General features: G+C 37.6%; 2 protein-coding genes across 3 annotated transcripts in view; one reads left to right on the top strand and one right to left on the bottom strand.

Annotated features, from left to right (window-relative positions):
- The window catches only part of TFB1M (transcription factor B1, mitochondrial), a 32,379-nt gene extending 23,412 nt beyond the window's left edge, over positions 1-8,967 (top strand). Inside the window, exons 6-7 of the mRNA XM_081313715.1 lie at positions 6,836-6,963; positions 8,658-8,967. Coding sequence (XP_081169841.1) covers positions 6,836-6,963; positions 8,658-8,901 — 372 coding nt within the window. The 3' untranslated portion in view covers positions 8,902-8,967. The remainder of the gene's footprint in view (positions 1-6,835; positions 6,964-8,657) is intronic.
- Positions 8,968-9,022: 55 nt separating this feature from the next.
- The window catches only part of TIAM2 (TIAM Rac1 associated GEF 2), an 86,406-nt gene continuing 70,958 nt past the window's right edge, over positions 9,023-24,470 (bottom strand). For both annotated transcript variants that reach the window (XM_081313713.1, XM_081313714.1), the window contains exons 18-26: positions 23,378-23,486; positions 19,733-19,912; positions 18,033-18,151; positions 17,145-17,253; positions 15,430-15,488; positions 14,817-14,916; positions 13,297-13,384; positions 12,729-12,883; positions 9,023-10,227 (exon numbers count right to left, since the gene is read on the bottom strand). In XM_081313713.1, the coding sequence (XP_081169839.1) occupies positions 9,587-10,227; positions 12,729-12,883; positions 13,297-13,384; positions 14,817-14,916; positions 15,430-15,488; positions 17,145-17,253; positions 18,033-18,151; positions 19,733-19,912; positions 23,378-23,486 (1,560 nt within the window). In that variant the 3' untranslated portion in view covers positions 9,023-9,586. The remainder of the gene's footprint in view (positions 10,228-12,728; positions 12,884-13,296; positions 13,385-14,816; positions 14,917-15,429; positions 15,489-17,144; positions 17,254-18,032; positions 18,152-19,732; positions 19,913-23,377; positions 23,487-24,470) is intronic.

Below are 24,470 nucleotides of genomic sequence, written 5' to 3'. Positions count from 1 at the left end.
AATTCTCACATCCCTTGTGTCTTATTTTCTGCCACAGTATGATAGATCTAGCTTCATCTCCTCATCAGCTGTGATAGAGGGAGAAGCCAGCCCTGAATGGTACCACTTTTACCTCATGGTTTACTGCTGCTCAGGAGCATTGTGGAGTGTTAGTTTTTGCAGCTTTAAATATTAAAATCAGCATGATCTCAGAATTAAAGAGTAGCTTTTGAGTAAGTGCCAACATCACACAAATGTACAAAAATATTAAAATCCCATTTTTAATAATGTTTAGATGCCATAAAATGCAGATATCTAATAATACGTTTCAGTACTTACTGATAAAGGAAAGGTTTAAGATGCTTTCATGGCAGTAGAAGTTGTAAAAACACAACTTATCTGGAGGGTAAATGTCTCTGTTCCTCATGGAAAATTGCATTGGCTATTTTATTAACCAGAAATAGGTCTCTGATGCTCTGTATGCAGCAGTGCTTCCTATTCCTTGTCTTAGTACCATCTACCAGAATATAAAGAGCTACTTTGTTTAACAAATCTGCATTGGAGAAAATACTTTGCTTAACAAAAGCAAAAGAGATTATAGAGAAAAGGCATGTAAACCCTTGGTTTTAAGCACATAATGATTTCCAGATCCCAAGCTGAATAATTGGCTTGGAGAGTAGAACAAATATTTTAATAGAAAAAAAATTGTCCCAATTTTAGCTTTAGAAACTGTTTTCGCTACAGCAGGGGTCCCCAACCCCCGCTCCGTGGACCAGTACCGAGCTGTGGCATGCCACCAACTGACCTGCACAAACAAGCAAAGCCCCATCCATGGGATGCAGGCAGCACACAAAACCACACACCCTCCAGTCCACGGAAAAACCTCTCTTCACAGAACCGGTCCCTGGTGCCCAAAAGGTTGGGGACCTCTGTGCTACAGTATAGGAAATAATTTTTATTTATTTTAATTCCATTTATATCCCGCCCTTCTCCAAAGACTCAGGGCGGCTTACAAGCTTAGCAGTAGCCTTCATTCTATAATAACTATAATAATAACTATAGAATGAGCTTCAACATAAGTGAAAGCAGAATTAAGGTGTTTTATATTGCCAATCAGTCTCAGAACCTCAGAATTGCACAGCGAGATATAACCCAGATTGTTGGGGGCAATTAAGCTGACTTTGTAATAATGCCGCTTGGGGGGTGTCTGAAAGCCCTAATAAGCAGGCATATACATAGAATGAAGGCTACTGCTAAGCTTGTAAGCCGCCCTGAGTCTTCGGAGAAGGGCGGGATATAAATGGAATTAAAATAAAAAAAATAAAATAAAAATTCCTCTAAGTAATCATTGTGAGAAATACACATACCTACAGTACATACATATGTGGCTAAGTTTCACATACCTTTCCAGTTGTTTCTGTACAGTACTGTAATTATTTGCCTTACTTCTAAAGGTTAAGTGGGAAAAAGCAGTACTTGCAGCTTATATGATAAATACAGAGCATAGCTGTAAAAGTTTTGACAAGTCAACAAGAAAAAGCTCTAGCGAAGAAATGTCAGGGGAAATCTGCTAATTATGCAATATGATAAATAGGAGCTTCCCTTATTGTCTGACCTTTTCTGTCTGGGAAAAGGGAAATCACTGATTTGTGATCCACTGGAGATAGTAAATCAGGTGCTGTCCAGGTGTTTTGGATTTTAAGTGTCATCAGCCCCACTAAAAATGACCAGGATCGAGGAGGGTGCTGTTGTTCCAAACATCTGGTGGGCATGTGATTATTTCCCTTTATAATAAGTGAGCATTGACAGCAACATAGTGGTAACTATGGTTTCATTAATCTTCAAGTAATGGGGATTCAAGGTTTGCTTTTGCATAAAGTCTCCATATTGTTATTGAAAACTGTACTTTGCGTAATTTCTCCAGTTCCTTTTAAACCTGATTGCCTACAAATTCTGGACAAGCCAAATAGTTGTTGACATTGGCCTGTCTTGGGATAGATCTTGGGTCAGGTTTGTTATTATATAACAGAAGCCATAACATGACTGCTTGGCATTACTTTTCAAACACAGAAGAACTCTTAAGGATGACTTCCTGTCCTTCTCTAAGCAAAAAAATAAGGAGCAGCTCATCCTTGAGATTGTTTTTGCATTGCTGTAGCTCAGAGGTTTGATAGAATTGTCTGGAAGCAGATCTAATTGAACTGGATAGGACTTAACTCATACTTGGTTTTCAATTTTTTAAAAAAAAATATAATTTCATAGAATTGAAGTATTTTGTGGTTTTTTTTATTGTCACTGATCAGAATTCTGCACATTAACAAATTAAACAATTTCTACTCCAAACAAAATACAAAGATAAAACTGTAAATTTGTCACTGAGGTGATCAAAATATAATGAGGTTTATAGCCAGGACATATAGTTCTTATTTAGCTACTTCAGCTGGCACTGGCAGCTTGGTCATTAATCAAAGTAGTTGCTAAGTTGAAATTGCAACTGCATATTGTCAGGCCAGTTGTAGATAGGATTGGTCATACCTTCTTTTTCATTACCATTGTGACTGTGAATGGTTGCTAAATGAGGCAGTTGCTAATTGTAGTAAAATCATATACAGACAGTATAAAAAAGTTTTGCCACGTTCAGCAATGACATTCAGTGTCAAAAATCTCAAAGGCATAGCCTTGCATAATGTCACTTAGCCTGGGTATTTCACAAAGTAGATCACAACCTGCTTAGTAAGCTAGAAAAAAGAAGGATGGACGACATCACCACCAGATGGATTTGTAGCTGGCTGACAAACCGTTCCCAACAAGTAGTCCTCAATGGTACTACATCCACATGGAAAGAAGTAAGCAGTGGGGTACCACAAGGCTCCGTCTTAGGCCCAGTACTCTTCAGTATCTTCATTAATGACTTAGATGAGGGAATAGAAGGGGAACTCATCAAATTTGCAGATGACACTAAACTGGCAGGAAAAGCCAATACCCCAGAAGACAAGCTCAGGATCCAAAAAGATCCTGACAAACTTGGAACAATGGGCCACATCCAACAAAATTAATTTTAATGTGGAGAAAAGCAAAGTTTTACATTTAGGCAAGAAAAATAAGGAGCAGCTCATCCTTGAGATTGTTTTTGCATTGTTGTAGGTCAGAGGTTTGATAGAATTGTATCAAAGGTAGAAGTATCTAGCTCAAAAACAGTAACTGTGAGAGGGACCTTGGAGTCCTAGTGGATGATCACTTGACTATGAGCCAGCAGTGTGCAGCAGCCGCCAAAAAAGCTAATACAATCCTGGGTTGTATAAACAGAGGCATAGAATCAAGATCACGTGAAGTATTAGTACCGCTTTATAAAACCCTAGTAAGACCACTCCTGGAATACTGCAACCAAGTTTGGTCAAAAAAGATGTTGAGACTTTGGAAAAGCTTCAGAGAAAAGCAACTAAAATGATCAAAGGCCTGGAGACTAAAACATATGAAGAAAGGCTGCAGGACTTGAGTTTGGCTAGTCTAAAGAAAAGAAGAAATAGGGGTGACATGATAGCAGTATTCCAATATTTGAGGGGCTTCCACAAAGAGGGGGTCAAACTATTCTCCAAAGCACCAGAGGGCAGGACAAGAAACAATGGTTGGAAACTGACCAAAGAGAGAAGCAACCTGGAATTAAGGAGAAACTTCCTAACAGTGAGGACAATTAACCAGTGGAGCAGCTTGCTTTCAGAAATCGTGGACGTTCTGTCACTGGAGGTTTTTAAGAAGAGACTAGACAGTCACTTGTCTGAAATGGTGTAGGTTCTCCTGCTTGAGCAGGGGGCTGGACTATAGAAGACCTCCAACGTCCCTTCCAGCTCTATTCTATTCAAACCTAATAGTTATAAAATGGGTCCTTGAATTCTTATAAAAGGTGCAATAAAACAACACATGGACACTAGTTTCAGTCAGTCTTTCACCATAAGGCCACAATCTTAGCTGCTGGAAGAACATTAAAACATGCTAAAATTAGTACTTTTCAAAGTTTGAGCATAATTATTTAAATATTTTGTCATCTAGGAAAGAAGCTTGACTATTCAAAAATATATTCCTGAGTAGGGCAAGTTGATCCAATTGATCTTCTAAATCTTGCAGATGGAGAGTAGTTATCACTTAGTCATATCGCTTGATCAAAATAACTTCTTTCAAGAACCAGTGTTGCAAGAATGTTCTTTTCCATGTAGATTCATAATTGTTTATCATAACCATGAGAACTTACAGCTTCTGGGAGAAACAATTAAGTTTACCCAGTGGACTATAATACAGATCTGTACAGCCATCTTCACTTTAATCAGATCAGCCTTCCTCCCCGGTACCACATTAGATATTTAACTTTGAATAAATATTCCTAGGACTTAAGTATTTGGCGTTACAGTATTGAGATGGCTTGCTTTGATCCCCCTTTGCCATTCACCATGTCCCTGAGAAGGAATTATGAATGTCAGAATTTCCCAGTTCCACAAGGAGCCTGGTAAAACGTTGAGAGGAAAAACTATATAGCACATTTTCTCATTGTCTCTGATTTCAGAGGTAAATATCTGAAAAAGCCAACACCAAGTAACAATATGGGGAGGATTAAAACTGGCGAATTAAAATTTCTACTTGATGCTAAAATTCCATTTTGCTCATAAGACAAAGCTGGGGAAAGCTCTCCATACTCTTGGGTTCTATATTGCTGCAGTAAATTGTAAATTCATCTTCTGCCAGATGTAATAACCATAATATTTAATCCTGAACCAGACGTAAAGATGAAAAACATTTTAGTTTCTGTTTAACTTCACTAAACTTTAATATATAGTGAAACTAGGAACTAATATAAGTTTAAACAGTGCTTAAAGGTAAGAGTGTAGTGGCTTTGATAATTGACTTATGTTATTCTTTCTCTGTATTATTATGAAAACAATTCCTGCCACAGGAAGTTATTAATTTTAAAACTATCAGTCCTAAGGAGATGATAAAAAGGAGAAACTGAGGAGCAGAAGCCAGTAGTGGCTTCCATTAGCAAACCCAAGTGGAAGTGACACAGCCCCCCCCTTTTTTTATCCTATGCTGCACCTCCGAAATGTGGTTTAGAAGCGTGGAACGTTCCAGAACATTTCTGGGAAGTACGGATTCTCCAGGGGCAAGACAATAGAAAGTCCAACTGTTTAAATGGGCTTCTGCTTGGAAAGGGTTGGATCCATCTTACAGATTTGTATTTCCTTCAGAATGAGGATTACAACAATATAGAGCAGACATGTCAAACACAAGGCCCGGGGACTGCGAAGTGGTTTCATGTGGCCCGCGAAGCCATCCTGGAAACAGTGAGGGAACGGCCCCCACTGCCTTGGCCCTGGCCCAGAGACCCTCCTTCTGCCAGAGACCCTCAGATCTGTCCCACTCCTGCCCAGGCCCCCATAGGCACCCTTGATGCGAACGATGTAGAGCTGGCCACGCCCACCCAGTAGGCCATATGCACTCTAGCCATGCCCACCCAGTAGGCCACGCCCACCCAGGCCACACCCACCCGGCCCCTTGAGGGCAACTGCAATGCTGATGCGGCCCTCAATGAAATTGAATTTGACACCCCTGGTCTAGGGGATTGAAGCCCACTGTCTTGCAAGGAGCAGCTGTCTGGAGCACCTGTGAGCAATCTCATGTCCTCTCTTTATCTGGAGAAGAATTACAGAGAGCTGGTCTACTTGCTTGCCTGTGCCGTCATTCTGCGGTGTCTGCCATGATTGATTCTTTTTAGCAGACCTACCTTCAGTTTGCCATTTCTTCTTTCTTCTTAAGGCTGTGTTTTTGTAACACATTGCAAAATTCAGACTTGTGTTGTTGTTTTTTACATGCATATTACAGCACCTAACAAAATTTCAGGATTTTGTTTGCATTAATTTTTAAAACAGGGGACAGAAGGGCACAAGATTTTTTTTTCTGTTAGGTGAACCTGATTTTGTGTTTGTAGTAAACATTTATTCTCTGCTAAAACTATTTGCAAAATAAAATGGTAACGCTACTATGATGATCAAAAATCAGTGTGTTGAAATGGAGCTTGTTTAACATGCATAACTAAAAAAATAGGATATAATGTCAGTAATTTTAAAGCAACCAATTACAAGTGAACAGTAATTTCCTACATTGGTTTCCATAGAAACCTTGCAGCTTTCTGAGTGTTCTGAGAATCTAGACCCTGTAATGGAGTAAACAGTAAGATGTGTTTTGCATTTCCACAGGGTGAAAAAAGATGCAGGTCTTATTTGAGGATGCATTACTTTATTTCAGCCTATTTTTATTTTCATGTAAATGTGCAGTATGCCTATTTACCCGGGGAGGGGGGGGGTGAGAGAAATCCACTAATTCATAATTCTATTCATAATTCTGCTGCCAGGAGGACCATTTTCAGTCATGCAGAAGAAAATTGAATGAGAAACAGGATTCCCTTTTCCCATAATACAGAGAAATTCTTCTAGTTCTAGAAGAGTTTACTGTATAATGGGGCTACAAGATCTGGGCACAAAAATCTATAAACATTAGATGGCAGCAAAGGGATACATCATACTACATAATCTAGAGGTTCATTTGTCTTTAGCATCCCAGATGGCAAAAGCTAATTCATTTTAACAGTATTTTTAGTGTCTGTTTCTCTTACCTGTTCCTATTTCTCTGAAAGCATATTTCAGGAGGTCCACACTGTGAACTTGGAAGCTGCTGATTTATTGGTCAATAGAATTGCAACTCCTTTAATTGGATTGCCAGTTTTAAATGACGTTTATATATATATAAATTTATAATAAATGTACCTCCTTACTGCTATAAATATGATAACATAAATATATATTTATCTCAGGTAGATGTGACACTTGTCCATTTTACACCACTAGTGGAACCAAAAATAAAGCAGCCATTTAAGCTGGTGGAAAAAGTTGTTCAAAGTATTTTCCAATACAAAAGAAAATTCTGTCATCACGGTGCAAGGTAAGAAAAATTCAAGAACTGCAGTGGGGGAGGGGGGCGGCTCACACTTGCGTGTGTGATTCCTTCAAGGAATTTTCTCATTTGTATGGCACTATTTTATTTCTCTTTATAGCTCTAAGCCTTGAACACAGTTGTAATATATTTACTTGGTGGATTTTTAATAGTATAGGTAGTCCTTGACGTACAACAAGAGTTTGTTTTGTGAACGTGCAATGTTAACAATGACACTGGAAAAAGCGACTTATTCTTCACACTTAATGACTGTTGTAGCATCTCCATGGTCACATGATCAAAATTCAGGCACTTGGCAATGACATGTATTTATGATGGTTACAGTGTCCTCGGCTCACCTTTTGCGACCTTCTGACAAGCAAAGTCAGTGAGGAAGCCAGATCAATTAATATCTGTGTTATTAACAAGTGCAGTGATTCACTTAACAGCTGTGGCAAGTAAGGTCATAAATAGGGGCAAAACTAACAAACAGCTATCTGGCTTAGCAACAGTAATTTTGGATTCAACTGTGGTTGCAAGTCAAGGACTACCTGTATATGGACTAAATGGAGATAGTGAGGAATTATCAGCTATGTTCTGTTATACTTGAAAACAGATGCTGAAAAATAGTGTTGCAATGCAAACATTTATGACTAAATTAAATCTAAATGTTACTGTCTACTTTGTACATAGTCATAGAAAACGTTACAAAAAAAAATTAAGGGCTTATGGTCTTACTTATATTGCTTTAGTTCCTTTTCAATGAGGGCCAAGTCTTGGCAACATGCTGGTACATAAAATCTGGTATGAAGTGTAAAATGGTGTCCTACCTTTTCCGTACGTATTGAGAACTCATGTACAGTTCCTCAGCAAACCATGGTAAAAACAAAGTAAAAAAAACCCTGCCTTACTAGAGGCAAGAGAACAAATGATATAGCAGAGTAAAGTTAGTGACCAAAATAAGTTTCCTTCTCTGAAATAGTTGCTTTTCTTAGTTCCTTATAGTCAAGATGGAATCTGTTTTTTTGTTAAATCAGAAATTTGATGTTATTTATTATTATTTAGCCTATGGCATATGGAGTTATAATATGTATTAACACTTGGGCCTAGTTTAAGAAAGCACAGTAGAATATGAATGTTAAAAAGCTCTATATTCAGATTCCAATGTCTCTAGGCAATCTAACCTAGGAATTTGATAAATTTGATGAAAGGCAGGGCAGAACAGATTGTTGGTTGGCATCCGCCTCTGAAGACATAGCTTATTTCTCTCTCTCAGTTGTGCAAGACTTTAATTGAACATTTGGGCGCAAGGGCACCTGTTCTTTTCACCCTTTTTCAGACTCTCACTTTTTTGCAGTAACCTAGTGAAAGGCATGTAGTGTGCTTCGGTCTTCAGAGTACCATTGCATTAATGTTAGTCTTGCTATTAGTCATAGCAAAAGCATTCCCAGAATCCAATTGTTTTATCAGAATGACAAAGCATTGCAAAGCAACTTCACCCTTTAGGTAGATGAGATCAGAATACATATGCAAAGGCTTATGTTGCAGTGCTCATTTTATCATTTTCTCCTATGCCGCCTCTTCTGCAGATGCCCATGATTCATAGTCCAGCTATATAGAAGATAGTACGGTATTTGAAATGAGAAATCTGAAATAAAAATACTGAATGTTCCTTATTGATTACCAATACTATTTTCTTTCAGGATTTTGTTTCCAGAAGCTGACCGCCTTGAAAAAGCTAAACAGTTGCTCATGGAGGCAGATGTTGACCCAACTCTATATCCACCTCAACTGTCCATATATCAATTTAAAAACCTTTGTAATGTCTACAGGAAAATGTGTGATGAAGATCCAGGTCTTTTAGCATACAACTACAGAGAGGAACTGAAAAAGAAAAAGACAGCCAAGTTTAAACGGACTGTGAAAGATTGCTATTTTCTTTCCTAGAATTAGGCAACCACAAAGCCTAACAGTTTTTTGGATTGGACTGAAATAAATTTGATTTTGAATATATTCAATTTTAACCAAAATTGTATATGAAATTTACAAATGAGAATAAGGATCATTTTTCTTAAGCAAAGCTTATCTTCTCAAGGCCAAATGTAAAATAACTGAAAAGTAACCCCCTCAAAACCCCACCAAGAACAAAACACGCACAAATCTACCTATTTCAATTAACATTTTACTGTACAAGCTTATAGAGAAAATAAAAATACCATAAGATTACAGTACACTTTTATATGTACAAACATATATAAAAATCAAGTATAAACAACCATTTACATTTTAGTACAATTTACAGAGGACTCTATTACTCTGTATTGAAATAACTTAATTTTGACTTTAAATAAAGCAGAAACTAACAATGCTCTTAAATGCTCAATGAAAGCTAATTGGACTCAGGTTAAAAAAAATGAACATCTCACCTCCCAATGTTTTTAAAAGTGTTTAAATGTTACCTAATACTGAAAGGGGAAGAGATTATTTTACAGAATTTGCAAATTCAAGGTAAACTTTTTTGTTATGGAATAAATTAAAATAACTTAAGCCTTTACAACTACCTTTATGGAAAAATCCAGTAGTGCATTAAACTGAAGAGTTAAGTAGTTTTATCAAGTTGCAAATCAAATAGCTAGGACTTTCCATGTCTGTCTCCTGCTTCGTAAAAGCAATCCTCGTTAACCACTGATGTCAAACTTTGCACACTAAATTCCCTTTCTAAAATTGAATTCAGATCAAAACCCGGTGAATCAGGCTGATTGTCAAGCGACAGATGCTGTTCTTGCATTGCCCGCAATGTCCCTTTGTCACGCCTTGTGCTGTTCACTTTTCGTTTAATAGGGCAAAAGTGAGCACGAATTAGTTTAGGCTGTTCTTCTGCTCTCAGCCCACCTCTGTTCTCTAACCCAGGAGGATAAGCAGTCTCCACATCATCATTCCGAATCTCAGAAATCTGCAACTGCTGGAACTGGATTTCTATGTCTTTCGTGGGATTGCTTTTTTTTAGAAGTTGCTGGAAATTATCTTCCTCATCACTTAGAATATCAGATTCCTTTACAGGACTATTTGAAAAATCGGATGCGCAGCTCTGCAAACCCTTCACGGGAGATGAGTTTTTAGATTCCAGGATACTGTCGGTAGTGTGGCAGCTGCTACTTGGTGTACTGCTGCTCAAACTGCATTCATCAGAATCTGGCTCATTTCCTTTTCTTGTATTACTGTTCCATTCATTACTGGGAGGATTCTTCAGTAATTTCAGTGATCTGGAAGAAGCTGCCAATGTAAAAATACATCCATCAAGTTTCTGTACTCAACAACTGTGGTAACCATTGAAACATTATGATTGATGCAATTAAGTGCTAGGAGAAGAGAGAGGGGGAGAGACTTCAGGAAATAAACAGTGAGAATCTGGACAGCAGAGGGCAGGCAACCTTTCAAGACTAGCATATTTGGCATAAGGAAAACATGATCGCCTACTGATATTTGGGTATTTTGTGAGAACAAATACAGCTGCTCTTTCCCATCCTCCTAGGCCCCCTATGATGCTTTCCACCAGCTTAGTCTTGGCATATTCTAGTTACATTAACTCTTTTCCAGAATAGGTCCCAGATTATAACTTCCTAGCGCTGTTATTGCAGACTCTATAGAAGGGTCCTAGGGAAATGTTTTGCTTTGTAGCATGATGTAGTTTTCCATTTATTGCTTTTCAGTTAAAATAATAGAAAAAAAATCAAGTCAAGTGAGGTGAGAGGCATAGCCTGGAAAGCATCTAGACAGCATCCATGGGCATCATGTTGTTTCTGCCGCCTTACTGTTGCTGAAAATATCTCAACTCTAGTCTTTGAAGAAGAGCAATTAAAAATGAATGGAACTTTGGAAATCATCAGAGGTTTCCTAGTCATATCTAGTTATATGGTTGTTGAAAGAGCAATTTGAGCCAGGCAATGCATGGTCAAAGCGAATAGGTAATGGGATGGTTTTAATGTTTAATCCCTCACTTTGAATTTTTACCTTTTCAACTAGAATATTTGCCCCATTATAGGAAGTCTTCACAGGTCACAATTGGGAGCGGTAATTCCATTGCTAAGCTACAGTTGCAAGAAAAAGTATGTGAACCCTTTGGGATTATGTGGAGTTTTGCATGAATTGGCCATAAAATGCGCTCTAAACGTCATGTAAGTCACAACAATAGAAAAACACAGTCTGCTTAAAATAATACTACACAAACATTAGCTGTTGTCATGTTTTAATTGAACATAAGATGGAAACATTCACAGTGCAGGGTGGAAAAAGTATGTGAACCTTTGGACTTAATAACTGGTTGACCCTCCTTTGGCAGCAATAACCTCAACCAAACGTTTCCTGTAGTTGCAGATCAGACCTGCACAACGATCTGGAGTAATTTTGGACCACTCCTCTTCACAAAACTGTTTCAGTGTGGCAATATTCTTGGGATGTCTGGTCTGGGATGATGTTTAGAGCGCATTTTATGGCCAATTCATGCAAAATTCCACGTAATCCCAAAGGGTTCACATACTTTTTCTTGCAACTGTATGCAGATAAAGTGACATTTTACATAACTGCACTTGCTTACAATATCAGTTCTGGCTGTGGTCATCAAGCAAATCACTTTGGATTGTTAAGCACAACATCACATGACTGACTTGCTACTTCCTAGGGCCTTCCCCATTGACTTTGCCTGTCAGAATTTGTATATGAAGGTCACAAATGGTGATCACATGATCATGGTAAGCTGCAACCATTGTAAATGCATGCTGGTTGCCAGGCTCTCAAACTGCAATCAGTCATGTGACCTCAGGGATGTGATGATGGCCACAACCCTGAAAACAGGTCATAAGTGTTTTTCAGCACCTTAATTTTAAACGGTTGCTGAACAAGTGGTTGGTAAATAAGGATTGTCTACATACATTTGTTGCTATCTTCCCATTGTTACAGATAGAGTAGTTATAAAGGAGTATTGAACTTGCATAATTGGTTCAAACTCAACCAATGTAATCTGTAAAGATTTCAGCTGGTTGTAAATATTTCTTCCTTAAATTATTTCAAGCTGGCAAACAAACATTTATTATACTAGGTTAAAAATTGTTTCCTGTTAATAAGTTTGAACCCATTGGCACATTTGGAATGTTAAGAATACTGTCATGGTTCCGATTAATGAGACAGTTCAAGCAACATTCAGGCATTGTTTTTCTAAAAGTCTATAATAATGAGAACGAAGCATTGGCACTCATGGAGGGATGCCAGAATCTGAAATCTCCTCCCCTAAGTACATCATATCATACACAATTCCCTCCCTTAATTACACGTCATAAATCACATTATCCAATTAGTTTAACATATGAAGTTTCACTTCCTTTCTGTAGTGTGCTATTTCTTATCTTACCAAAACATCCGGTTGACATTCCTCCCCACTTCAGTGATTCAAAGCGAAGCAGTTTAAAGCAAAAGGCTGCCTCTTATATTGTCAGAGCAAAAACATCCAATGTTTGCAGCACTGACAAATACATTATGGTCAATTTCCCACAACAGCTGCCACAGTAAGTATGGCAAAGAAAAAAATATCACCCCATTGAATTCTAAATAAGTATTTTGGTAGGCAATCTATAGGGTGGACAGATCTTGTTTTGCTTCTCCAATACTTTCAGTGGAATACAACTAATATCTCCTGTTGAAGCATAATGTATCATGATTAATATTATTGCCATAGATTAATACATAAAAATGCTGGCATACATGTTAAAGTATTTTCTTACCTAATTTTGCTGAAACAGGAATTCGATTCTTATGCAGTATTAGGCGGTTTTTATATGCTTTCTCAAAGGGCAAGTCACATTTTATTTGACGCCTGAAGTTTTCTCTTAGAATTGAACGAATCACTTTGACTATGTTGGTCTTGCTTTCACAGTCACTGTAGTTGTAAAGAAAAACATTAAGTCAATGCAAAACATTAAGTTACCGCTAAGATTAGCTATCAAGGCCTGGTTCTCTTCCTATATAATGATTCTTTTATTCCTCAAAGCAAGATTTCTGTTCTAGGAAACAAAACTAGGCACTGGGCCACCTGCCCCAGGTTAGCCTTTTTCATATCCCCACAAATTAGCACTTCTGTTTGGTTCGCTTTTGAGAACTCTCTGAACAGCGTCATAAGAATCTTTCATCTGACTTTGATCAAACAGGATAGACGCCTATGGGACTCTTACACAAATAAATAGTATGGTGTTTACACAGATTAATTTATTAATATTAATTTATATTACTTTAAAGAGGAGAAGAAAGTAGAAACAATCCACCTAGAAATTAGAAATCAAATTTTGGTTCTACCTGCTGCACAGCTGGAAGGTTGTTTCAGGTCTTCCTTCTAATTCTGACTTTGTATGAATCAGTTCCCAAATGCAGCTGTTTTCTGTTCCTGTGGGTAGAAAAAAAAACTTTCTCACAAACATTTAACGATACCTGCAAGTCTCCAGCCAAAATATGAGAATTTAATTAGGGTTTCAAGTTCATCCAAGAGATCGTGTCAATGGCTTTTTCTTGCAACAAGACTTTTGCTGAAGCGATTGTTTTGTTTCATAAATACTTTTACCATTGTCTTCCAAAATTCGAAGAGAGGATATGGCTTTTCTGCTAAGTGCAGGTAGTCAGTCCTGTGTTACAACCATTTGTTCAGCAACCATTCAAAGTTAAGAGGGCATTGAATGAAGGGACTTATGACTAATTGCCAAGCACCGGGATCATGATAACATGACCAGAGGGATCCTGGAACAGCCAGAAATTTGAGGATTGTTGGTAAGGACCACTTGTTCAGCGTCATCATAATTTAAAACAGTCGCTGAACGAGTAGTTGTTAACGGAGAACTATCTTTATAGGTAATTCTTAATATTTTGAATTCTTCTTTAGTTAATTTAGTTAACTTTTCTTAAATTTAGAAGCATGAAACATTTGTGCGTGCGTGCAGTGAAGCACTGTATTTTGTGGTATTTACCATTCTGTGATTTAATTTATAATTGATCAAAGGCAAGAATGAAAAATATACATGCTTTAGCATTTCAACAGCTGTATGACTTGTTACTAGAAATAATTCATACTTCAAAGCATTGTTTTGACATTGTTTTAGGGAGTTCTTTTCACCAATCATTGTTTTGTCTACCTGCATTGGAGATTCACACAAACACATTTAGTGGTCGATCAGAAGAAACGAGGGATTATTTAGTTTAAAGAAAACTTTCCTGTAAAGCAAAGCTCTGCCTTTCCCTCCTTGTCTTCTTTTTGGAACTCAGATTCTTTTTTGTTAATAAGACCATTTCTTCAGTAGAGTTCTGCTCACAGGATTCATGTTAATGAAAATCAGAATGTGACGGCTCTCAGCAATCCTTTCCTTTCTCCCTCTGCAGTCCCCCACTGCTGCCTTCCTCCGTGTTTCCAAAAATCACCCAACCCTGTAGGAGGTAGCGTGGCCATGGGAAATTAGCAGGAAAGAGGAGCAATCAGCAAAGGTTGCCTTTTCTGCTCCATTTGCCATTTCATCACGGACCAGAAGCACCTTACAGTGGAAAAAGCTTTTAGATCAGCAGAGGAAGTAAGAATAGGCTTGCTGCCTAATGTTCAAAAGTATTCAAAAGTGCTTTAAACTGCAGTGAATTCTTTCAGATTTGGCATTTAAAACTGTATTCCAATGTTATGGTGACCCAGCCTACTTGATACACTGAACTTTTCATCAGTTGCAATATTTATGAAGGAAGCAATGAAAAATTTAACAGAATATATTCATGGCTGACAAACTTCCAAAATGATAAAAATAAGAGACTGTTTAAAAATTATACGTTTGGTAAAATCAAGTCACCTGCTGTATTACCCAGTCGAACCTGAAGAGCAGATAAAGGAATCAGCCAACGAAACTTAAACAAATCCAGATCGTTCTGATTATTACGGACATTACCTGCCTTTTTAAAAGAAGTACAAGAGAGGACAATTAAAAATATTATTCCCAAAACTCCTTGTTATTCAATCTAAGAATGTTGCTTTTCACTCTTATTTTTTTTAAAAAAATGTGACCAATACTAAACACATTTAAAACATTAAAACAATTTTATACTGTACAGAAAATTTCAAAATCCTAACTTCTATTTTTTTATGTGTAGTTTCATTTATCCTTGAAAGTGAGCTTTCCATAACATAGAGTGGGAACTTGCCTGATTTATATTACCCAATTACTAAGAGCATAGCTTATGTATGCTTTTGCAAACTGTTTCATGTTCAACTCGAATAATCATTTTAAATCTGAACGTCTTAGGCTTTTAAAGATGATTCCTTTATTTTAGCAAATTATTCCTTCTGATAATTGATGTCTAGAGTATTTATATCCCTAAAATATGTCCTCTTTTTATTCAATAACTTTTAATTCCAACTGTATACTTACATACCACTCATGATTTATTAGTAATCTAAATACTTACCAATTTCTTTTTCAATTTGCAGTTCTCTTTATACACTAAGATGACCGCCCGTTTGAAAACTAAAAAAGAGAAGATAGCTTTTATTGATATACTACCATACTTTTCAGTACATGCTAAATTACTTTTTAAAATTCAACAGGAACTGACATTGTATATCACAGATGCCATTTTGATTAGTACTCCACTGTTTGATCAAGGTCTGGGACAAATTTCTGAACCTGCCAGTAACTACATTCTTCCTGAAAATATTATCGCATACTCTTCAAGCTGAATGTCAAAATAGGATACAAACTATGAATAGGATTGTGCAAATGCAGCACAGATTAAAATAAAATATTAAAATCAGCTTTAACAGTAAGAATTATGCATGTACGAGAAATATTGGGTTTTTCCCCCCCTGTAATACTAAAAAAGTGAGAGCACAAACAACAATTTTGCCATATGTAAAACAACTATCTGCTCTATAACAATATATAAATGTTCAATATATACTGCATACAGTAAATAACATTCAATTGCATAAGACCAACAGGAGGCTTAAAAGCTGCTAAGAAAAGCTATATGACGTTCATTCTAATGTTTGGAATTTGCTTTCCACATGACATTGCTAAAAGCATCCATGTTGGTACCTTCCAAATACTATAGCCTATGAGTGGCCACCACAGTGCAACATCACCAAGTCCTGCTGAATAAGTGACAAAAAAAGAAATGCAAAGATCAGATAATGAGAAGGATTCTTTCACTCAGTAAAAGTGTCAGTTGATTTCCACTGTTGGTATGAATCATTAGTCTGTAGTGGTCCAAGGTAATAAGAAAGAGCACACTAAAAGGGCCTGGGTGTCCTGCAAAGCCACAGAAGGACTAAGAGAGTCCTAGTTTGGTATTCTAGTCCTCCCTTAGGCTTGAAATGGAACAAGAGGGGGAGGCCTCACCATTCCCTCTTGCCCTCCAACTCTACTCTTGGAGATCTTGTAACACTCTTAAAACAGATTTTGACACACAGGAGTATATGAAAGACAGGAAAATTCCCAGGCGTGAATAGATCCATTTGTTTATGCTTGGATTTTACCTGATATGTAGCATCTATCTATATTGCTTCTTGAAATGCTTAATAGGGTTGCTAAAAGAATAACATTTTGAGAACATCAAAAAACCGATAAGTGACCCCGGCTGCCAGGGACTGAATTTCTACTCCAAGTAGTCCCTATCACAGAACAAAATTAACTATGTCCATCCAGGTAGCCCTGCAGTTGGAATACCTAAATCCAGCAATCTATTCTGCACACCTAAATCTTAGAAATGCAGCAGCTGGGGAAAAAAATCCCTTCCATTACTGAACTAATCTTCAAAGTCTAAGGGATTGAAGCCCGCCTCCCAAATCCTGACTGCCATGGTAATTAAACCATGTCTACTGCTGCCTTTCTGGCCAATGGGAAAAAATGTTAATGGTATTATGAATTGTTATGGTACTTTCCTAAAGTAAGGTCTTACAGGATACTAGACAGCAGGCTTTGGACCAGGCCTAGTGTTCCCCAAATGGCAATGCTTTAATTGTCTGGTGGGATGAAAATTCTCAGAATCACCAATGCAAATTTGAGCAAATTAGGGACTGGCTGTGTTAAGCGTATCCTACATATAGATTTTAGGACAGCCTAAGTTTCCAATTTTTGGGGGGTGGGTGGGAGATTTTAATAAAACTGGTATTGATCACTCACCAAATACTGTGAGCTCCAACTCTTTCCTTGTTTTGCTCAACAATGTGAATGGATTCAGCCATGAAACAGTAGAGTGCAAAAGAAGTTCGCCCATGGAAAGTTCTGTGACCTAAAAAGAAAAAAAGTGAGGATGATTTCCTCCATAGATCAGCATTATACCAAACGTTCACTGCAAAATACCCACTGATTTTAGAAAGAGGTAAATTCACCGTTCCGATGATTTCAAAAAATGTCAGCAATTAATGTGAAAGGCTTGATAGTCACAGGTATATCATTTTACATACAATTCTACTTTTAAGGCAGCAAACTTTGAAGAGGCATTCTTTTTAGCATGTCTTGGACTCCAGTTACTGCAGCAACCTGAAATCTTATTGAGTGCAGTGAGATTTACTACTAGAGGGATATGTGTACGGATGGGATTGTACTTTAAAGAATTTGCCTTCAGAACAATGATGGGTGATCTACACTTCATAAGCACTGATTAAAAGCTACGATGTTATCTGTTTCTATATTTAATAGTACTGTGTAACATAGATTGCAAGACAGAGAAGATAACAGACATTAATACCCAAGGCATTGATCAGCAACTGAACTAAGATGTTGCTGTCTCTTTTTTTCCTGTTGGTATTTTTAAAGTAAAGATAAAATTGCTCTCAAGTCAAGCTTGGCTCTGATAACAATCCAGACAATTTTCTTGACAGAATAACAAATGTCTGCCATTGCCTTCCTTTCAGGAAATTGTTTTGAACTTCCCAATCTAAACTGAAAAAAGATTCTAATACCTGTCTAAATCCACGTTTACAGTAGTTTTATTGTTCTGCCAGAACTAAGACCAATGGATGACTGATCTGTGAATAAAATTTAAAAATAGAATTCAGGCTTCCTTACCTCTTTCTCTGTTCCACTCTGGTCTGCAACTAGTTGGTCAAACACTGCACCATAATCCTCATAAATTTTTTGCATTTCATTGATGTGACTGGCTACCTTTTCCATTGCCTTCAGCGCTTCTGCAATTTTGAAGTCAAGATTGTGATTTTTGTGGATATTTACATCTAACCTACCTGCCTTAAGATCTCATGCCAATGAAATATAGATGTTACATTATGTCTTGCCCTCATATATGGAGTTTTATAGGATTTCACCCTTCTTAGCAGGGAGAGAACTTTCTATTTTTACATAAAATCCTGTGGTGTTTTTGATTACTTTGGCCACCAGGAGGCACCACATTTATCTTTATTGGGACTTGTCAGACATAAGTAGCCAGACCTTATTCTAATTAGGTCAAAAATACCAGGAATTGAACTCGCGGGCCCTCACACGTGGATGATTATCTACAGAGCATTAGCATTAGGAAATCCAGGTCCCTGCAGTCAACAGTCTGCAGCTTCCCTTAAGGTTTCAGACCACATAGGATATACACTGTATAAAAACAGGAATTCTATCCACCCACCCATCTCCCTGCAAGAGTGGTCATTGTGGAAGTCATATAAAGAAAGGGGCATGACATACTATAACATCTGAATATCTCCATTCTGAGACCTTAAGAGAAAATGGGCTCTATATTCTATTCTGACAGCCTCTGTATATCCCTTCCTACAAATGGCTGAGCACCATAACCCAGATAGCTTCTAAAGCTAAAGCACTGCATATAAACATCCAAGTACAAAGGGTTCATAAGTTAAATTCCTAATAGAAGATTTGAGCCCCATAACCTACATCTCAGAAGTCCAGTTAATGATGAAACTGATAAGATAGTACCTTCTTATGGGAAGGGCATCTAATTAGTTAAAACCTAGGCATTATATATATTGCTGACAATACCCAGAACAGCCAAAACTACCCCAGTAGTTCACAAGTCATGGGGAAATTCATTCACTCTGACTGGATTCATAAATCATCATAAGTCTAATCATAAATCATCATTAGAAGAGACAGTATCCCAAGATCAATAGCAAATTATTGCAAAATTCATCCCTTCCATTCTTAAACAGGAACAAAGTGGGCTGAAACTTTTAACTCTGTGATTTCTCTGAGCAAATTTACTCAGTTTCTCAGACCTACCTACCTATCTACACATATGCTTACTTTAACCCAAACCCATCTATGGTTTAATGACTAGTTTCACTACAGTAACTGGTAAAAACCAGCTTCACAACCATAATGATTTATTTCATTTATTGCATTAAGCAAAACCAAAAAGGAGCCCCACATCACTGCTTATTGTGCTGTGTGTTCTACAATATGGTGTCACAATAAGTCATTGTTAAATTGTCCAGACTGGGAAAAGTCTAGCCTCCCCTTTGACATACAGCCTGGCCCTCTCTAGAATGGCTGTAAAGAGAATTGACAGTAGCTTTTTTAAATTAAATCTTAATTAAGCACTTGGATAATGCAACAAATTGCTTATTAGTCTAAAGCAACCCAATGCACAAGACTCAAAGAAAGCAAGACGAGTGTGAAGCTCAAATACAGACACTGAGAAAATTGCATAATAAATTATCCTTTGGACAGCTCAGTGCTAAATCCATGTTCAATTTTCAAATACTAATTTAAATATAAACCCAAACTCTTAAATGTTGGGGAAGTACCTGTGAGATGATAATGCTCCTCGCTTTCTACGTCAGTCAGAGACACTAGTTCTTTCAAAAGCAAAGGGTATTTCAGCACTCTCTGAACAGGTTTGATAAGAAAAGACTCCAAGGTGGAAGAATGCTGTTTAGTGGGGTTGCGTGCATCCAGAAAAGCCTTGAAGGAGTTATCAGTTTTGGCTAAAGGAAAAAAAAATGGAACAAAACAGTTATAGATATTATTTATACTATACAACTATTTTGCAATAGTTAAAGCCTTGTTGTTGTTAGTTGCGAAGTCGTGTCCGACCCATCGCAACCCCATGGACAACGTTCCTCCAGGCCTTCCTGTCCTCTACCATCTTCTGGAGTCCGTTTAGGCTCATGCCTACTGCTTCAGTGACTCCATCCAGCCACCTCAATCTCTGTCGTCCCCTTCTTCTCTTGCCCTCAACCTTTCCCAGCATTAGGCTCTTCTCCAGTGAGTCCTTCCTTCTCATTAGGTGGCCAAAGTATTTGAGTTTCAACTTCAGGATCTGGCCTTCTAAAGAGCAGTCAGGGTTGATCTCCTCTAGGACTGACTGGTTTGATTGCCAAGGGACTCGCAGGAGTCTTCTCCAGCACCATAGTTCAAAGGCCTCAATTCTTTGGCGCTCAGCCTTTCTTATGGTCCAACTTTCACAGCCATACATTGCAACTGGGAAGACCATAGCCTTGACTATACGCACTTTTGTTGTCAGGGTGATGTCTCTGCTTTTTAGTGTGCTGTCTAGATTTGCCGTGGCTTTCCTCCCCAGGAGCAAGCGTCTTTTAATTTCTTGGCTGCAGTCCCCATCTGCAGTGATCTTGGAGCCCAGGAAAATAAAATCTGTCACTACCTCCGTTTCTTTCCCATCTATTTGCCAGAAATTGAGAGGGCTGGATGCCATGATCTTGGTTTTCTTAATGTTAAGTTTCAAAGTTAAAGCCTAACTGCTCTTTATTCAAAAATATTAGGGCAGTTAACAAAATAAGGTCAAGACTGTTAATATAATCCTAAAACTAATAAAACCCAACAAAACACAACAAACAACTTAAATTAAGACAAACTATCCAACCCCAGGTAACAAGACAAATAATGTTAATCTGGCACTGAAAAATATTAAAATTGTCATCGGTTATAATAGCTTCCCCAAATGAACAGGATTAATCAAAAAGCTCCCTTGGATCTGATGATTTAATTACCACTATACTTTTTAAAAATTTATTGCCAACATCTCATTTCTGGCAAATTAAAGAACATTTAGTTCTGAAGTATCCAATATAATATTTGAAGATACCACTATGTCAGCAAACAACTTTTTTATACTCTCCAAGCTCCTCACTCCCTGTGACTTTTTATATTAAAAAAAGAGAAACTTTAATAAATAAGGGAGAAACATCAAAACACAATGCCAGATTCCAATATCATTTCCAGGAACGTTCCCAAGTTCCCCAAAGAATGCCAAGAAACTAAAACCCACAGCTGGTTCCATTCCAGCAGTTTGGATATTCTACTACTATCAGAAACTACTACTACTACTACTACTACCAGAAACAGGAAGAATATGAGTAAGGACAGTAGAGTGTATTTTGCTAAACTGGGGTTGGGAAGGGGTAGGAAAGCATTCTGGTTAATCAGTGCATATTGCCCATGGTGAATATAGTGGAATTTAAAAGGTTGCAAATAGCTGCATTAGTTAGCTAGTCACCGGGAATGGATTTTATACTATTGGAAACCAATGAAGATGTATTACCTGAGCAAAGCCAATCCATAGAAACCTCCAATAATATGCCAGGCTAGCTGATATAACATTAAAAAATTCTTATAATTTAAGTTGCTGAATTAAAAGAGAACTGGCATGCTGGAAAGTTGTTGGCGTAACCATATCTATGTTTTCCAAAGACCTTAGTGACTTAATTAGAGCATGGTATTAGTGGGTGCCTGCAACCTAGCGTGTTGATTTGATGAAGGAAATCTTGAAATAATACAGAATAATAGTAAGTCATAGTTGAATGCATCCTCCACATTTTGTCTTCAGGAAAAAAGGGGTCTCCTGAATGTGAGATCACACACTTTCGCAACTCCAACCATGTCTATGGATCCAGAAGTAAACCACTCAAGGCTTAGAGCACTGTGTATCTTTGCTATTCTACTTGTCTTAATATTTGCATTAACTAGTACTGTTAGCCTACAATTATTCGGAACTATTCTACTGTATTTTTAAATCAACACTAGAAATGAAAATTATTACCTTAGTATTATAGAAAGTCCTCCACTTGCAAACATTCTTTTAATGACCATTCAAAGTTACAATGGTACTGAAAATATGTGATTTGTGACAAGTTCTCACACTTAACAATCATAGCTGCATTCCCATGCTCCATTTAAGACTTTCCAGATGGCTTTCAGCAAGCAAAATCAAGGGGGGAAGCCAGATTTTCTTAACAACTGCGTGATTCACTTAACAACTGCAGTGATTCACTTAATAACCATGGCAAAAAATGTTCGTAAAATTGGGCACAATTCATCTAACAAGCACCTTGCTTAGCGGTGGTCCAAATTGCAATTTTAAGTCGGAGACTATTATTTCTATCTTTCCATTCAAAAACTCAAGACAGTCTCTGCATGATTCTCCTGTAATCACTGACCAGATCTGCTTAGCTTTGATAAAAATGTTGTGTATCACATGCTTTTGCAGGATTGTTGACCATGATGCCTTTTCTTCAGATACGACAGATACTAAGTAGCAATTTAAAGTGTTAAAATTACTTATTTCAATAAATAAACAGGAGCAGACTAAAAAATTTAGTTTGTAATTTTCCATTTCAATCTATAATTATGCCCCTATAGAAGAGGCTACTATATTTCACCACAATCTGTTCTCCAGAAGAAATGTTGCTTTAAGGAAAAAGCTGAGGTTGCTGTGAATAATGGCCCTATTAGCTGTTTTAAGCAGGTTGGTATTATATAGATATACATAAAGATACTATGCGCCCACACACCCACACAGGCGTATATATGCTTACCTTTTAAATAAAAGTATATTACACAAGGCCAGTTATACTAATTAAAAGCATAATGATTAGTCAAATGTAAAAGCTATAATTATCGTCATTAATTAAAATACAAAAATGTCAGCAATTAGTTACAGAACATGTAACTCATCAATGAAGAATTTCTCTAGCCACACAGAATATTCTGTCCCATTCTTGCAGGGGGAAAACATTACGGAAATGCAAGTTCATTCACAATGGATTCGGCAAAGTAATTTTTTTCTCCAAGGTTACAGGTTACACGTGCTGTTACATTTAAGGTTCCCCCCCTTTTTCATTAAAAAAAAAGCCTGCTTTAATGATTAACATTGGATCTATTCTATTTTCAAGGAAACAAATAAACAAATAACCCTACCCCAACACACACAACCCAGCAATTACATAAGAAGAGAGACAAACACAGGTATAGCCCCAAGTGTTGTGCTTAGAAATGTCAAAAACAGACGTAGTTTTCAAACCCTTTAGGATTATCAGAAGGCCAACCACAAAATTTAAGAAATGCTTTTCATACGCACATCTTTTAAAAACAACAACCGGATTATTTTGCCTCATTTCTATCATACGCTTAGTTTACCTCAGGGAGATAATTACCTCTTTCCAGAACTTTCTGGACTTTGATGTGGTTTGCACAGAACCCACTGTATAATTTGAAGTGATCAGCATAATAGAGGAAAGAGCCTCCCAAGGAGAACAGCAGTTTCTGAAATGAAGTAGGTGAGAAACTTACTATAAGGATGCCTATTACCTTTGCCTTTATCTTGTGGTTAAGAAAAGGCTAACAATACTCTTCAAAAAAATCATTCATTAATTTCATACTAAACTTTCAATGTGCAGAGCGACCATGACAAACAATTGCAAGAAACCATTCAAAACCAAGGCAGATGCGATGGAATTTGTCCAGATCTCCAGGAAGGAGAGATTTCCAGAGAAGCAAAACAACAGTTTTGATACGCTGTGTAGGAGAAAGAGAGTTAGTACAGCTCCTCCCTAGTAGTTCCCAGAGTCTATGTTTTATATAGGTAGTCCTCAACGTACGACCACAATTGAGCCCAAAATTTCTGTTGCTAAGCAAGATCATTGTTAAGTGAATTTTGCCCCATTTTACGACGTTTCTTGCAACAGTTGTTAAGTGAATCACTGCAGTGGTTGAAGTTAGTAACACGGTTATTAAGTGAGTCTGGCTTCCCCATTGACTTTGCTTGTTAGAAGGTTTCAAGCAGTGATCACATGGCCCCGTATAACTATGAGTCAGTTGCCATTTTGATCACGTGACCAGGGGGATGTTGCAATGGTCATTAGTGTGAAAAACAGTCATAAGATCACTTTTTTCAGTGACTGTTGTAACTTTGAACGGTCACTAAATGAACTGTTGTAAATTGAGGACTACCTATAGTAAAGTAGTCTGCTTTAGTTTGGCAAGATTTCTGTCTACAGGTGAGGAAAAAAAATAAAGAAAACGGCTTGGAAGAGTCTCAATGTTTCTTCCTTGGTTTTTGGACCTTGACAGCCAAGTAATAGTGAACAGAAAACTATATGAAATCCCTCCGCCCAGTACGCTCCCACAGAGAGGGCCTCCTCAGGGTGCCGCCGGTCAAAGAATGCCGACTGGTGGCCCCCAGGGGGAGAGCGTTCTCTGTGGGTGCACCGGATTTATGGAACCATCTTCCGGTTGAGCTCCGGATGG

Source organism: Vipera berus (genome assembly GCF_964194415.1).
Source record: "Vipera berus genome assembly, chromosome: 1".
In the NCBI taxonomy this organism is placed as follows: domain Eukaryota; kingdom Metazoa; phylum Chordata; class Lepidosauria; order Squamata; family Viperidae; genus Vipera; species Vipera berus.
The sequence above is the reverse complement of the archived record's forward strand: the minus strand, read 5'-3'. Positions and strand labels throughout refer to the sequence as shown.